The following is a 17,612-nucleotide window of genomic DNA, read 5'->3' as shown; positions in this document are numbered from 1 at the left end:
GAAACAGGGGAGCACACAATATGTCATTGCGAGGCTCTGGATCGCAAGCGATACTTTTTATTTGGGAAAGCTAGGCTAGAACCGGAGGAAATATGCTCCCATCCTATCAAGGACCTGCATAAGCTAGTGCAGGGCACAGGGATAGGAAAATGGGTGCAGATATAGAAAGGGGACAAACACAATAGGCCTCACAGGTCCCAGTGTTTCCGGCAAAGGACGGCCCCTTGTTATGAAAAAAAAAACTTTATAACAATAATGCAATGTGAGCAAATACGTATGTTGAGGTAGTGAATTTCCAAAGGCAATTGAGATTTAAAATCACCCTTTAACATGGAAACTAAGATAGTCAAAACAATAATTTTGTTTCAGGCAGCAATTGATTTACAAAAAAGAAGCTCAAGTCTGCATAAATCTCATAGTGTTAAGTGTACTGTTAAGTGTTAAGTCATCACAGTGTTAAGATTGTTGATGACGTGACACTATGTCGAAACGAAGAATATACGCAAATATAACTACAGTTCATTTCAAATAAACTTTTAGCCACGTGATTAAGCTCGACCGGCATAGCGTTGCCCACTTTTACATATTTTATTTTAATGAAAACATTTTAGGACACATAAATAAATTAATTATAAATATATAAACAGTTAGTCTAAGAGCTAGCAACGTTTTCGAGAAAGTATTTTAAGACGTCTGGCTCTTTGATATATCTTTTACTATGCTCTCTGGAACAGCATGCGGCCCGTGTGGCTGCCGATACCCGTTGCATTCACCACTGCGTATCGAAAGAAGATCCTATATTTTTTATTAATTTAGTCCTATCAATTCTACTATTGAATATAAATCGAACATGTCTCCATAGCGCAGTGCGTAGAGTTTCCGACCACGAACCGATGATTCAGAGTCCGGGTCAGGTCAAAGACTTTTTTATTTTATTTTCGTTTATATTCTGATAGTAAAGTATTAAATAATTCTGGTAATTAAAAAAAATAAATATTTAATACTTTACTATCAGAATATATTCAAAAATAAAATAAAAAAGTCTTTGACCTGACCCGGATTCGAACTCTGAATTATCGGTTCGTGGTCGGAAACTCTACGCACTGCGCTATGGAGACATGCTCGATTAATATTCAATACTAAAATTTATAGGACTAATAAAAATATAGGATCTTCTTTCAATGCGCAGTAGAGAACGCAACGTTTACACTCAGCCAGACGGGCCGCATGCTGTTCTAGAGAGCATAGTAGAAGATATATCAAAGAGCCAGACGTCCTAAAATACTGGTTTTTCCGACCTTGCTAGCTCTCGTACTAAGTTTTTATTTACATCAACAAAACTCACCTTCTTAACAGCACTTAAGGGACATATAGGGTCATTACTACCGCTATCCCGTTCAAAATATTCTAATAAAGTTGCGATGAGTTAAAGTTTTACGACTATTAAGCTATCTTGTACCATAGTAGAAAGTAAAGAGTAGTTGCACTCTCCCAAATATTTTCTGCCAGTTTTTACAATCTGTCGAATATCCTGCGAGGTTCGAGCGTTGCGGCCCAGCACAGAGACGGATTGACAAAAAATTGTGTTATGAGTTTTTTTTAGAGTCATTTGTGATCATGTTTGTGTTCAGGTTAATTTTCTCATGGCTGATTACTACTGGATATAATTTGATATTATTTTCATTTAAACCTCAATTTTTTATCGATTTTACTTTTGCTTGCTGTTTAACGAACTGCACCATCAGTGAACAAAAATTTGCTAGTACCGAAGGTACCGAAAAAAAAATGAAAATTCCGGTTCCTTAGAGGCCTGGTATCGAAATTACGGGTTCTGAAAAACAGCTCCGGTTCCGGAAACGCTCCGGAAAAAATTATTTTTTTATTACGTAAGAAAGTAGTGATGATATTTCTCATTGTTCCTGCTTCTTTCCTCTTTTGAAATTTCTGTAATGTTTATTAGCAATTATTGAAGTTTAAATGTGTTATTTTATTATTTAGTACAATGTGTTGTTCAATGTATTAGTTTTTATTTTGAAAATCACCTAAGCAATATATTATATTACTACAAAACAAACACATTAAAGTTAAAATTAAACTTGTTTTAAATTAAACAAAAAGTTGTAGAAAATCTTTGAAATAGATAATAATATAAATGTAATTATATTTTTATCCGGATTTCTTCCCATCAGAAGATTTTCAGATACAGAAGAATTGGTAGTTACACGAAATGTGAAAATATTATGTTTTGAAGCAAATTTGTATTCGATGATCAATTTTTTTGATTTTATTTTATTGTGAACTCATATTTTCCTAAATACATCATCTCTGTGAAACTATGGCGAGTGCCACGACTATATTTTGCCTAGTTATATACCACGACTATACAGCTACGTCAGTGGTCACGGGACGCGAGAACAATGTCATATAAAGTGGCAGAAAAAGAACAAAGGATTTGATAAGGAGTAAAGCTACTAGTTTCCTTATACTATGCTTGTACTCTTCGTACAAAAGGGGTTCTAAAAAGAACAATGTTCTACTGCAAGATCAGCTACTAAAAATTTTTAAGCTTAAAATTTCACAAGACAATTCATTTAAATCAAAAATTAGTAATACAAAATAAAACTGTCAAAACGAATGACAATGTCAGGAAATGAATAAATAAATGTGGCAACGTGACATTTTTTACAGCAGAACTACCACCTCAATCCCCAGCGGGAAATTTAAATTCCAGTCAGCCCGGTGCCGAATATGTCCATAGTTGGCAACAATGAATTTTAAAAATTGGGCCCTCGATTACGTAACTAAAAGTTTAATTGATACCAAATATACAGGGTGGCGCACCTCATTCGCATCGGTTCATATTACGAAAACGGAAAGATGTAGAAGCAAAATATTTTATGGGTATATGTGGGGAGGTAATGTGCACAATTTAAAATTATTTTGAAATGTACAGGGTGTTTCAGAACTAAGATCCATACCAAAGTTATATTTTTTCTTATGGAACACCCGGTATTTTATTTCATTTTTGAATTCTTCGGCCCAAAAAAAGGTATTTATTATAAGGGTTAAATATGTTTTTACTTTACAGAAAAAAATTATTCCTTTCTTAAATGTATACAGGGGTATCAAAAATTGCTGGTCTATTTTAAATATTTATTTTACATAAAAACTTCGTTATTTCAAATGCAACACTATGTATTTTTTTAAATAAATCGAAGCAGATTTAAATGCTCTTTCAAACTATATTAGGGTTTCCTATACCTATCTGGCTCAGATTTTGAATAAAAAGCGATTTTTCAATAAAATTGTAATCAAGATGGCTAGTGTTGTCATGGCAAGTTTCTAGTGACAGTTAGTAGCTATTTTGAAAATCGAAATTAGTTTATGGACTTCTTTAAATTTGTACCAGTTTATTTTTATTTAATTTACCTACAATAGTTTAATAAATAATATTTATTAAATATGTGTATTTTATTCTATCAAGAAAAACGAAGAAGTAGTTCTTTGAATTATTTTACGATGACTTGTAGATATATGGATTTTCTATAAAATAGCCAATTACGGCAAATTCATTTTATTCACTTCCAACGACAGGTTTCTGCCTAATAGGTTTTTTTATAAACCACACTACCAGCTCTGCGAAATAGGACAAGAAGTTTTTCAAAGAAACGCTTATCAGGAAGATTCCTATTTGGATATCTTTGAGCATAAGCCCTTGAGGCAAAGAAGTAATTTTCCTCACAAAATAATATCACTAGTAACATCTATTCGTTCCGCCAGTAGATACTGCTTTATTTCTCTTGATTAATACTTACCTATTAAACTATTGTAGGTAAATTTAAGTAAACTGTTATATATGATAAATAATAATGTCCATAAACTAATGTCGACTTTGAAAATAGTTACTAACTGTCACTAGAAAATTGCCATGGCGACACCAGCCATCTTGATTGCAATTTTATTTAAAAATCGCTTTTTATTCAAAATCTGGGGTAGATAGGTATAGGAAACCCTAATATAGTTTGAAAGAACATTTCAATCTGCTTCGATTTATTTAAAAAATACAGGGTGTTGCATTTGAAAAAGCGAAGTTTTTATATAAAATATATCCTTAAAATAGATCAGCAACTTTTGATAGCCCTGTATAAATTTAAGAAACCAATGCCATTTTTCAGTAAAGTATATAACTGGTGTTTCTCTGCCTTTAAATTCAGCATAAGAATTAATTCTGAAAAGTAATGTATAGGGTGTTAATAGTCTATTCTATTGTAGCATGCAAATTTAAATATCTTTAAATATCCCAAAAACTAAAAGATTTTAAACATAACTTATTATATACTTACTAACTTATTACATACTACATATTTAACCCTTATAATAAATGCCCCTTTTGGGCCTTAGAATCCAAAAAATGAAATAAAATACCGGGTGTTCCATAAGAAAAAATATAACTTTGATATGGATCTTATTTCTGAAACATCCTGTATATTTCAAAATAATTTTAGATTGTGTACATTGTCTCCCCAAATATACCCATAAAATATTTTGTTTCTACATGTTTCCGTTTTCGTATAATCCACCGAGGCGAATGAGGTGCGCCACCCTGTACATATATATGGAATATATTTAAAATGTCTAAAAACTTACAGGTAATATACTAGGCCTTCTGGTGTTTCTTCGTTGGTAGTTGTCTGGATTCAGCATGTTTAGGTTATCGCCCTTTGGAATATCTAGATGATTACCCGAAACCGATAGTTCTATTGATATCGAACCTGAAGAATCTCGCAAACATTGTCTTGAATCCGTTGTCCTAGTATTTTCTATAACATGAAATATAGTATTTATTAATTTAAAAAATATATACTTCAAAAGTATACGTTGTTATTCATAAAAAAATATTAAACGTCTAAAGCGCACCATAATTGCATACGCCGAACACACATTGAACAAATACAGGGTGTCCCAGAAATAAGTGCAAGTATTTTAAGGGGTGGTAGATCTCGATAAAAGAAACATATATTCTCTTTATCGTTTTTTCAATAAGACCAAAATAACGGAGTTATTTTACTTAGAAAATTTCCAAAAAAAATTTTTTTGCTAAAATTTTGAGAACCACTGGGTCTTTTCTGGATTTTCTTTCTTGTAAATTTAATCCACTACCTATGTTGCCATATTATCAAGAAATTATGTTTTTTTAAGTAAAAACTAACAAAATTTCCAAAAAATTTTTCAAAAAATTCCGAATTTTCAAATGTTTTTTTTCGCGAAAAAACCCTCATAGGCGTGGTTCTGGGCTTGAACTATACTACCAATTAAAATACTTGCACTTTTTTCTGGGACACCCTGTATATACATATATTATAGCAAATATTGCAGCGCAGACTTGTGTAGTGATGTAGTTACGTAAAGAGAATTTTGTATTAAATAAAGTTAAAAATATATAGGTTTTATTTTTTACTTAATTTCAAAAAAGAAAATATTGCTATTGACATTTGTGAATAAAAGAGATGCCAATAAAATACGGCTATAAGTAAGGTTAGAATAAACGAGCTTTAACAAATTAGAGGAAAGTTAGCAAAAAATGGAATATTTTTTTCTTTACTTCTTTTCTTGACTGATTACTTAATAATTTGATATTATTTTCATTCAAAATCTCAATTTTTTATCCATTTTACTTTGAAAAACCATCCCTTGCTTTCTGATTGATGAATTGCACCACCACTGAACAAAAATTAGTCAGTACCGAAAAAAACGGTTCCTAAGAGGCGCGGTTCCGAAATTCCCGGTTCCGAAAAACAGGTCCTGTTCCGGAAACCCTAGTGTAAAACCATTTTCAAAACTGTGGATTTTTTTTTCTCCGGTGGGATTTTATTTTAACTGATTTGACTTGGGTAGTAATACCGGGTGCGTCTCAAAGGTGGCTCACCCCTATAACTTTTAATTTTTTCAGATAAAAAAAACGAGATTTCGTATGTTAGTATATGACATAAATTAGGATTGATTGACGTATTCAATTGTTTTTGGTCACTTTCTGTTTCACCGGAAATGACTACAACTTTTGATATTTAAATTGCACCCTCGGCATTTTTTTACTTTATTCGATATAAAATGACATTCTGAATAGAATGACATATCATATGTCAACTTTTGACATTCTCGCTTATTGTCGTTCATGATTGGATGTTGCAATTTCAAATAAACCATGCATATTCGAAATTGTCCGGTGAAATAGGAAGTGGCCGAAAAGAATTGAATACGTCAATCAGTCCTAATTTATGTCATGTACTAACATACCAAATCTCGTTTTTTATCCGAAAAAATAAAAAGTTACAGGGGTGAGCCGCTTTTGAGACGCACACGGTATATGTATAATATGGTTCGTAATTATTTGCCGTTATTTGAGTTATCGCATACTATATTTTAAACGGCGCCCAGTTGGCTTGAAAATTACCATCAATGACGTTTCCCATATAATTTTACATATAAAATGACAGCGATCTTCATTTCATAGTCATCGCTGACGCTGCGCCGTTTTTATTCGATCTTTTTTTCAAATTTGTTGAAATATTTTGGGTATTATTGCCCTACCAATGGTTTAAATCAATTATTTTCTTATTTGTTTAACGGTGGTAGACAATGTTTCAAGACTTGTAATACAAACTTGATAATTTCACTTGAATAGTTTTGTGTCGAATTTCTATTGTCTTTATTTTTACAGAATTATACAGTTACGTTATAAAATTTGGCTATAAATAAGATTGGAAGAAAGATTACCACTCTACGTTATCAAGAAAAAACTAAAACTAAATATTCTAAGCTAAGCTACTTATAACGTATGATTGAAAATAAAACGGTGTCAAAGACGGCTCGGGAATAACAATCGATTATAATTTTGGCGAGGTCAATCTTTAGACTAAAACCTGTCAAAACTTAACCTTAATTAAAGATAGATTAAAATAGGACAGAACGAAGAATCCAGACACACAACAAAGATTATTTTTTCTCGAATTTTAAACTACACAATTTAAAAATAATTTTTACTCAATATGAAAGTAAATTACAACCTTAAAGCCAACGGGCAGTAAGCGCCATTAAAAATAAATACATAAATAGTACGAGTTAAGTAAAAAACGTCTAGGACTTGACTTCGCCAAAATTAATATCGCTTGTCAGTCCCCAGCCGTTTTTGACGCCATTAGCTGTTGTTAAAATCCATTCATCTATAGCGTTATGACGCAAGGCACCTGCACTGCTTCTCCTTAGGAAGATTTTCCTAGCGAATCTGTTTTACTAGTGAACGTCTACTTGGCGGTAAGCAATGCTAATTTAGCAAAATTATTCTATAGTATTACAATAAAAATATCTACGCTTACGCTTATGGATGAGCAAAACCTCCAATCACAAGCAAATGGCGGTTCCAATACAATCGTGTCATTGGTGGAAAACTCTACTTCAGTAAGTGGTTGGTTGAAAGTGTTACTTCACATTGTTTTGAGTAAAACATTCTCTTTAATTTTTCGTTTATTCTTTTTTTGGGTGAAGTTTTTGTTACTTGAAATCACTTATAAAAAAAAACATCGAGTATATAGAAGCCTCCTCAAACACAAAACCAAAAAAAATTATCTGCGGAAATCTCATGCATCATTCTCTTTTTTTTCGACTTTAGAATAACTGATTCTTTATCAGTTACATGAAAACGTGTTCCTGCTTTACATTCCTGCTTTGAAAAAAAAATCAAAAATCCTACTTGTTCCTGCTTTTACATATTTTTCCTGGTGTAGGTATGAACTTAACCTAGTAGATACTGTAATTTAAACATCAATACCGTACCGAGAAAAAACAAAAATAAACAAAAATGAACCAAGAAACCAAACCCTACTAAACCTCAACTTATGAGTTGCCGAGTACTTTTCAAATGTTGCTATACCGGGTGCGTCTCAAAAGTGGCTCACCCCTATAACTTTTTTATTTTTTTCAGATAAAACAACGATATTTGGTATGTTAGTATATGACATAAATTGGGATTGATTGACGTATTCAATTGTTTTCGGTCACTTCCAGTTTCACCGGAAATGACTACAGCTTTTGATTTTTAAATGGCACCCTAGGTATTTTTTTACTTTATTCGATAGAAAATGGCATTTTGAATCGAATGACATATCATATGTCAATTTTTGACATAGTCACTCAAAAACAAATTCTATTTTAAATTTCAATCTAGAGTGACATGGCTGTGTTAAAAACATTAATTTTTAATCAAGGAGCCTTGGAAAAATACATTTGATCGTCTAATGTTTTTAGTGTCTTGTCCTGGCCGGTTAAGAGATGCCCAAATCGTATTTTTAATCATATCTCAATTTTTTCAAATGGAACGAGGGTGGCTCATTAGCATATTTGGAAAAAGCATTTTTTTTACGAATAATTTGATACCACACACTTGGTATTTTCAGTCAAATTGTCGTTATGAACCGCATGTTACAATTTCAAATAAACCATATGCCAAAATGTCAAAAGTTGACATATGATATGTCATTTGATTCAGAGTGTCATTTTTTATCGAATAAAGTAAAAAAATACCGAAGGTGCTATTTAAAAATCAAAAGTTGTAGTCATTTCCGGTGAAACCGGAAGTGACCAAAAACAATTGAATAAGTCAATCAATCCCAATTTATGTCATATACTAACATACCAAATATCGTTGTTTTATCTGAAAAAATAAAAAAGTTTTAGGGGTGAGCCACTTTTGAGACGCACCCGGTATAGTGGAGTGTCTAGAGACTTTTACCACGGAATTCAAGTACTGTGAATCTATTAATATGAAACCTTCTGTGTATTGTGTTTTATAGATAAAATACTAAAATATTTACCCATTTTTTTTCGTTGCTTTTAATTTTTTATTTTAGTAATTTTAGTAAATTCTTAATTATTTTCTTCTTAATTTTTTGATTTTTTTTCTAAATAAATTTATTGAAATAAATAAACCTAAGGCATAAGCTATACCTATTCTGCTTATATTATAATCATTGAAATTTTGATTGAAATCGAATTATACAGGGTGGCGCGTCATACACGACGCGGTTTTTGCTAGGAGAACAAAAGTTTGTATTGAAGTGAAGCTTATGTAAGTCAATTTAAAGCATTTTCTAAAATTATGTAGTTCTACAGGGTGTCCCCAGAAAAAGTTACATATCAAAGTTATGTTTTTTGTAATGGAACACTCTATATATTAATTGATTTTTGGATTCTAGTAAAAAAATAGAGGTTTGTTTCATTAGAAAAGTATATGACTAATAAAAAAAAAACTTAAAACTTAGATGTATTTTAAAGGTTAATATATTTTGTTTTAATAGGCCGATTTTGATGATTTTTCAAGCAGTGTGTAGCCAAATTATTTGTCTTTTTAGTATCTTTTTGTAAATTAGAAATGAAACTCCCCATCTGTTAATTATACGAGGGAAAACAAAATGTTGATATTTTGGTGAAAGTTTGAAACACCCTGTGGAATATGTTAAAACAGCAAGAAATTTAAAAATAATTTTATCATCTAGATACATCCTTTCTCGATGGTTTGTTTTTTGATTCATGTCATTAGCTTTATTTTTGTTGGAAATATTCGCTATTGAAGAAGGTACTAACTTCTAGAGATAAGATTTGCTTCATTTAATCTTCTTCTTATAGTTCGTTAGTTAATATGTACGTTCCTTAAGTGCAATTCATTATCAATTTGAAAAGCTGACGACAAACAGCGGTTTCTTAGCGATAAACTTAGAATAAGTCGATCGTCTCGATTAGTTCTCACACGAAGGTTCCTGGACGTGTAGCTATACAAATATACATATATATTTGACTCACCCTGTATATCTATAAAAATATTTTTGAAATGTGAACTACCATTAAACACATATTTTGTAAAAGGTTTGGAGTGAAAATCTCAAATAGGGATTCCTATTTGATAAAGAACTTTTCCGGAATACGGAGTCATCTTGTATTGTATATGCATTTGTATATATGTGTGTTTGTTTAAATACTAAAGTGAAAGCAACGAATTTAAATGAGTAAACTTTGAAATATATCTTATTAACAATACAATGCAAAAAGTTTTATAAAAATTCGTTCACAGTAAATGAATTCCGAGGTTTGTATCCCATAAAGGTTTAAAGCACTCCACTAATATTTTACAATATTTAATCAATAAATGAAAATGGTACACCTCCGCAAGAAATTTTTGCGTGTCTATGTTTAGAAAAATTTCTAGAATGAAAAACAGAAACGTGTTTTCATGTAACTGGTTTCAGCTATTCTAAAGTTGAAAAACTGAAAATTATGTATTTCTGCATAATTTTTTTTTACTTACTATTTGGAAAGGCTTCCAAGTACTAAATAAACAAATATTTCTCACATAACTGATTTCAGCTAAACTAACGTAGCCTTGATTTCAGCAATTCTAAAGTTGAAAAACTCGAAAAGAATGCATTTCCAATTTTATACATACTTTCAGAAAAGGCTTCCAAATATTAAATAAATAAATATTTCTTACATAAATGATTTCAAGTAAACTATATTTCAAAAGAACAGCGCTTTTAGTTAATTTGCAAAATATCAAGTTGTTTTAAAATTAGTCAAGTATCAGTTTTAGCCATATATCATAATATAAGCTATCACTGGACAGAGCTGTGAAGACATTGATTAACTCTGCTTTTCAATGTTGAATGACCACAATTTACGTATAGAGTAGCCTTATTAGGATGTTTAGTTAAAGTTTCTATTTGATAACGGAGAGTTATAAAATAAACGGAAAACTCATAATTATATAATCCAGTTAAAATAAAGACAATGGAAAAAAGACAACAGTTTTATTCAGAAATATTTATAGCAAAAATGTTCAGTAATTTTTATACTCAAAATAATACAAAATTCAAATTACTATATGTTAATAAAATATATCCATTCCTATGAAACATAATATATCCATATAATACATACATAGTATACCGGACATAGTAGGTATGTTTCATGATATTATATATTTAAATGATTTATTATAATGAAATTTTGTTTTTTCTTAATATACACTCAACGGCACGAACACGGGCACCTTAAAATTTGCATGTAGTTTAAAGTTTCAAATATTGTGTTCTAGTGAACCGATTTTGATGATTTTTTCAGCAATTTGTAGCTAATTTATTTGACTTTTTAGTATCTCTTTCTAAATTAGAAATGAAAGTTGCTATCTGTCAATTATAGGAGGGAAAACAAAATGTCGTTAATGTTGATATTTTGGTGAAAGTTGGAAACTTTGTGGAGTACGTTAACAAAGCAAAGAATTTAAGAATTATTTTATCATCTAGGTGTATGTTTTCTCAATAGTTTGTTTTTTGATTCATCTGTATAGCTTTATTTTGTTTAGATATTCGCTTTTGAAAAAGACACTAAAAATTTGTTGTATGTTTTACATTAAAACCATGTCTTTGCTTTTGGTCCTAGTCAACAGACCGATAAAATAGAGTTAATGTTAAAATGATTTATGTAATATCACTGGTCACTGTCTTTGAAAAATTATATTATTATTGTCTGTTGGGTTTAGTGTAACTACACTACCAGATATGGTTTTAAGTCCAAAAGTTGATCTCTACAATGATCAATAATTAAAGCAGCAACAGCAGAATACTTCAGAACTTAAACCATTTTTAGTATTATAGAGTAAACGGCAATAAACAATAATAATATGACTTTTCAATGACAATGACAGTACAAAAACAATAAACACTATTTTATAAGTGTGTTGATGAGGACTAAAGATGAACCAAAAAGCAAACTATCAAGAAGAGACGTACCTAGACGATAAAATAATTTTTAACTTCCGTGCTTTGTTAATATATTCCACACGGTGTTACAAACTTTCACCAAAATATCAGCGTTTTATTTTCCCTCGTAACGACAGACGGAAACTTTCATTTTTAATTTAGAAAGAGATACTAAAAAGTCAAATAATTTAGCTACAAATTGCTTAAAAATCAGCAAAATCGACCCTCTAGAACAAAATATATTAAACTTTAAAATACATCAAAATTTTAAGGTGCCCGTTTATCCTGCCTGTGAATGTATTATGTTCCTGAACTATAAAAAGTAAAATGTACGGAATAATGAACATATACCGGGTGATGCATCGTCATTAGGAACATAGGAAATCCCATGTCAATTAACTTATGACTTATTAAACTGTCCAAATATTGGTCCCCTATTAATTTTACAGCAAAGTTATAAATAGGTTTTTTAAAGGTGTGCGTATGCTGAATACACATGTCAAATTTCAACAATTTTAGACAAGCCGATTTTAAGTAATTTAAGAAAAACTGCATCTATTTTTAAATTAAAGGTGTATAGGTAACAATGCAAGACCAGGTAAATGCCAACGTACCTTAAGTTGTCGTCCTATAATAATTTTATCAATGTCAAATTGTATTTTCTAAACGTTATGCATAGTGATCGGATCACTCGAGTGAAAAATACTCGGTCACCTGAGTATTCATATCCTCGGTATGTGTCGAGTATTTTTGTCGATCTTCGAGGATTACCCGGCACGCAACTAACATCGGGTGTGGTGTACTGTCCTTGCTGCTCGCGAGAATACAGGCGATTTACGAATTATACTGAAACCTTTATTTGTCGATCTTCGACGATTACTCGGCATGCAACTAACATCGGGTGGAGCGTACCGTCCTCGCTCTTTTTGTTTAATCACTTGCTCGCATATCGCTCGCAATAATAATCGGTTTTCATAGTAGTAACCTGGCATTTTTGAACATATTCATAAAAGTTTTCGGCTTTCAAAATTCCATTTGACAAAACTACAGTTGTTTATTTAGGTTAAGGCTTTGGAGATTTTGCTTTATTTACCTTTCTAATTTTCATTTACGTAGTTTCTTGTAAAAAAAACCTTTGCTTGTAGTTGTACGTTGGACGTTGGGTGACTATATTCTGATAAAGTATAATCGAAATTTAGTGTGATGGAACGTAGATATAAAGTGAATGATTTGCCGAAATTTACCAACAAGAATAATAACAATATTTCTGTATATTTTATTTCAATTTTTTTCAAACAGTTTCGAAAGCGACAGCTGACTCGGTTTAAGCCTTAAGTAAAATTTCATTAGATAATATTTTTCTATCATGAGGGTCCACAAGAGAAAGAGGGTGAAAATCCGAAACAATCATCATTAAAAAATTTTCTTCGATTATTAGTTAAGCTGTACCCAAACAATATACTTTTTAAAACTGGATATTATGTAGCACAAAAACTTAAAATATGCACAATAACATAATACTACCACAATTTATTAGGTACTACAGTTTATTTTCAGTAAAAATACGCTATTAAAAAGTAAAATAATATATTTTTTTTTCTCAATGACTGTCCGCCGACAAATAAATAACGAGCCCTTTTAAAAAAGCCGCTGGTATTTCCTAGAATTACTTGGTTTCATTTGGCCTGAAAGTGTGCTGAAAAGTTGCCAGATTAGTCTCAAAGTCGGAGTTAAAGAAACAAAATCAGCACAATTTAAAGCAAAATCTATGAAAATTTTATTTCCCACATGAAATTATACACCAAAATATTAAAAGTTATTAAAAAAGTGTTTAAAATCATTATTTATTTTTATTACAATATTACTCAAGTCATTCAAGTACATGGGAGCAGTGTGTTAAAAACAGCAAGCCAAATCACTCACACCAGCGGCGAGTATTATACAGATTTCGATCGAGATATTATAGAGAAAAAAAATTATGACCGACGATTCCTCTGATGATCATCCAATTATTGGAATCCTCGAGGATAAATACTCGAGGATTGAAATCATCGGATTTTTCTCAACACTAGTTATGCATTTGCCTCATTTGAACCAGTTTAAAATTACAAAAATATATTTTGGGAGCACTAAGCGTAATTAACGTAGTAATGCAGATAGCACAACAAATTACATTTGATAATGATTTAATAATAAGTTGACAACTTAAGGTATGTTGACATTGACTGGTTTTGCATTGTTACTTGTTAAGTTTTAATTCAAAAATAGATGCAGTTTCTCATAAATTACTTAAAATCGGCTGGTCCAAAATTGTTCAAATTTGGCACGTGTATTCAGCATTCGCAGGCCTTTAAAAACCTATTTACGACTTAGTTGTAAAATTAACAGGGGAGCCAATATTTGGAAAGGTCAAAATTTGCATGGGATTTCCTATGTTTCCAACGAATAATAATATACCGCCCGGTTTTATTTATTATATTTCACTAAGCGTTTGCCAGATGTAGACATTTATATAACTGTAAGTCGCAATATATAAAAAATCTCAGTCATAATGAAACTAACTAGACAAAGCTATTTTTGCTAGTTTTTATAGCATTTATTTGATTTTACTTAACTAATTACTAATCTATTGTGTATTTAATTACGCTGTGTCTAGGTGCAGGTTAACGTGTACCACATTATGATATTTAGGTACACGGGACGACGTCATTATAGATATCACATAAGAAAAATGCATGCACCGATTTGGCGGCGACCAAGTACATAAACATGCATGTAAGAACGTTTGAAATAATACAGTTAGATATATTTATCTTTATTTAATGTTATTGTTTTAAGCAAACTATGATATACATTTTTTTAATATAATTTATACCATTTTTTGTTTGAACAAACTATAATATATATGAAAAACTAATCTTTGCATATTAAATGAACAAATAAAATCAAGACTTTCAATGATTTTGTTTATGATCTACCCTGTAGCACAGCATTATATGTAAACTATTATATTTACATATTGACCCAACGATAGAAACGACGATTTTTTTAATGGCCCAATATATATTTTTTATATGAATCCGATATTAAAGATGCGGTTAAAAGGTGCCTATTCTATATAGATATAGAAAAATAGTATATCTTTTATATATACCATGCATAAAAATATAGGTTGAATACATATTCTATATACATAGATATAGGAAAATAGTATATCTTTTATATATTACCAATATTGGGTAAATATTACATATAAATGTAAATATTAGTTACTGCTAAATATACTTTGAGCGTGATGGAACAATATTTGATAAATATTGTATAAAAATATAGGTAAAAGGTGCCATTCATATATATTACCAATATTGGCTAGAAATTACCAATATTGGGCCCATATACAATATTTTACCAATATAGAATCAGTGTTGAGCCAATATAGTTATATGTATAGTTGTATGTTACGGGGGCTATTATTGTTTTATCTCTCTCGTTTTTGATTTTTACCGTTAACTTTATGTTATTTGATATAACTAAAAGCTATAAATAGGTGTATATAACAAAAATAGAATTTATATTATTTTTAATAGTCCAGGGCACTTATTTTCGATTATATGATCGTGGAACAAAATCCCCTAAAGCTGAATTTTTGTAGTTTGGTTTGGTTTGGTTTGGTTAGCCATTGTGGTTCAGATTAACAAAATAAAAGTCCCCATCCCTACGACCGTGTAAACCACCTCAAAACCACCCATAAAGGTACAATTTTTTAATTCCTGCTAAATATCTCCGATACGTTCTTATAGTTTCTTCGTAATATTTTAATTTTATATTGCGCAAATTTTTTATATCAAGTTTTACATTAAGTTCGCGTTTTATAATTTATTAGCTGTTTGTCGGCTACTTTCGATAAATTACGTACTTTTGAGTGCACGAAAGTTTTATATTTAGTACATGTTTAGTAGACGTTTACGTTTACCTAGACACAGCAATTTAATTATCGCTGTGTCTAGGTATTCACCCACGGAGCCACAGGCTGCTTTCGTAACCAGGCTATAGCTAGGCATTACTTAGTGCGGAAAGCTTTCCCTTTTTCCGTGTACCTAAATATTATGATAGGATACACGTTAACGTGCACCTAGCCATAACGTTTAATTATACAACGAGCTATAACCGACATGCGGTGAACGATTGCGACTTAATGGCTATTAGATAATTACTTAATTTTAAAAACTTCTCGAAAATCATAGAAGACGTAATTGGCATGATATGCTGAAAATCTAGCTGTTATACAGGGTCCGGTAATAGTGCGTCGGGCATGTGTAGCTCCTAGAATAAAAAACTTGGGAATTTTGTTTAAGCGCAGATCTAAAGTATGTACATATGTACAAGGATATATTTCAGGAAAATATTTTAAGTTCTATAGGGTGGGCTCAAAAAAGTTCGAGTGGATGATTTTTTTTAAACGGAACACCCTGTATATTATTGCATTTTTGTCTTCCTTTCAGATCACTTTACAAAATCCTACGATATGATCTATTTCGATTAGTTTCAGAGATATTAAAAAATAAATCAAAAATATATATTTTTCAACCCTTCCGAAAAAAAAAAAATATTAAAAATACAAGAACTGCTCTGAAATCAAAACTAAATAAGATATTTACTTTAGATGATCTGTTCATACTTTGCTATAAATATGGTAATCGTAAATCATACAGGATGTTCAATATTTTATGCCAAACTTTCAAAAATATAAAATAATTTTTCTTCGTTTTTTTAAATGGAACACCCTCTATATAATATTTTTATTTGACGGAGAATTAAAAAATGAACATTTTCTGTATTTAAAGTATTTCAAAATTTTTAATAGTTTTCCGGATACACGTAGTATTATTTCATATGGCGTTTTCAATGGTACAAGAGAAAAATCATTGGGAGGCTTTGATAAAAATTTGCTGTGGAAAATGCCATATGAAATACAAAACCGGGAGTATCTGCGAAACCGTTAAAAATTTTGAAATACTCTAAATGCAAAAAATGTTCATTTTTTAATTCTCCATCTATTGAAAAATAATATACAGGGTATTCCATTTAAAAGAACAAAGAAAAATTATTTTATATTTTAGAAAGTTTGGCGTAGAATTTTGAACCTGTATGATTTACGATTTCCATATTTATAGCAAAGTAAGTACAGACCATCTAAAGTAAATATCTAATTTAGTTTTGATTTGAAGACAGCTCTTGTATTATTAATATTTTTTTTAAGAAAGGCTGAAAAATACATAATTTTTATTTATTTATTAATATCTCTGAAATTATCGAAATATATTTACTCATGTTTTAGGATTATGTAAAGTGATCTGAAAGGAAGCCAAAAATGCAATAATATACAGGGTGTTCCATTTAAAAAAAAAAATCATCCCGATCCACTCACACTTATTTGAGCCACCCTAGAGAAGTTAAAATATTTTCCTAAAATACATCCTAGTACATACTTTAGGTTTGCACTTAAACAGAATTTCCAAGTTTTTAATTTTAGGTGCTACAGATGTCCGACACACTATTGCCGGACCCTGTATAGGCTGGCGTGGATATTAGTAGTTAGTACTTGATTTGGCAGTCAGTTGGATAACTGAGATGATATACTGGAGGAGCGGAAAGTTAACATTACTGAACCATATTTTAAATGCGGATATGAAACATCATCATTTTATAAATTAGAAGAGTTTCTTATTTTTTGATCGGATGTAAATAATTTAATAAAATAATATAAATAATAATAAAAATAATATAATAAATAAAATAAAAATAATA

At 30.5% G+C, this 17,612-nt stretch overlaps 1 protein-coding gene across 1 annotated transcript in view; it reads right to left on the bottom strand.

Moving 5' to 3' along the window:
- LOC115887866 (potassium channel subfamily T member 2) overlaps positions 1-17,612 on the bottom strand; it is a 314,018-nt gene that overhangs the window by 94,392 nt on the left and 202,014 nt on the right. Inside the window, exon 14 of the mRNA XM_030907381.1 lies at positions 4,648-4,820. Coding sequence (XP_030763241.1) covers positions 4,648-4,820 — 173 coding nt within the window. The remainder of the gene's footprint in view (positions 1-4,647; positions 4,821-17,612) is intronic.

This window comes from Sitophilus oryzae, unplaced genomic scaffold (genome assembly GCF_002938485.1).
Source record: "Sitophilus oryzae breed Bouriz unplaced genomic scaffold, Soryzae_2.0 scaffold_649_pilon_pilon, whole genome shotgun sequence".
NCBI classification, from domain to species: domain Eukaryota; kingdom Metazoa; phylum Arthropoda; class Insecta; order Coleoptera; family Curculionidae; genus Sitophilus; species Sitophilus oryzae.
This window is presented reverse-complemented; position numbering and strand designations above follow the sequence as displayed.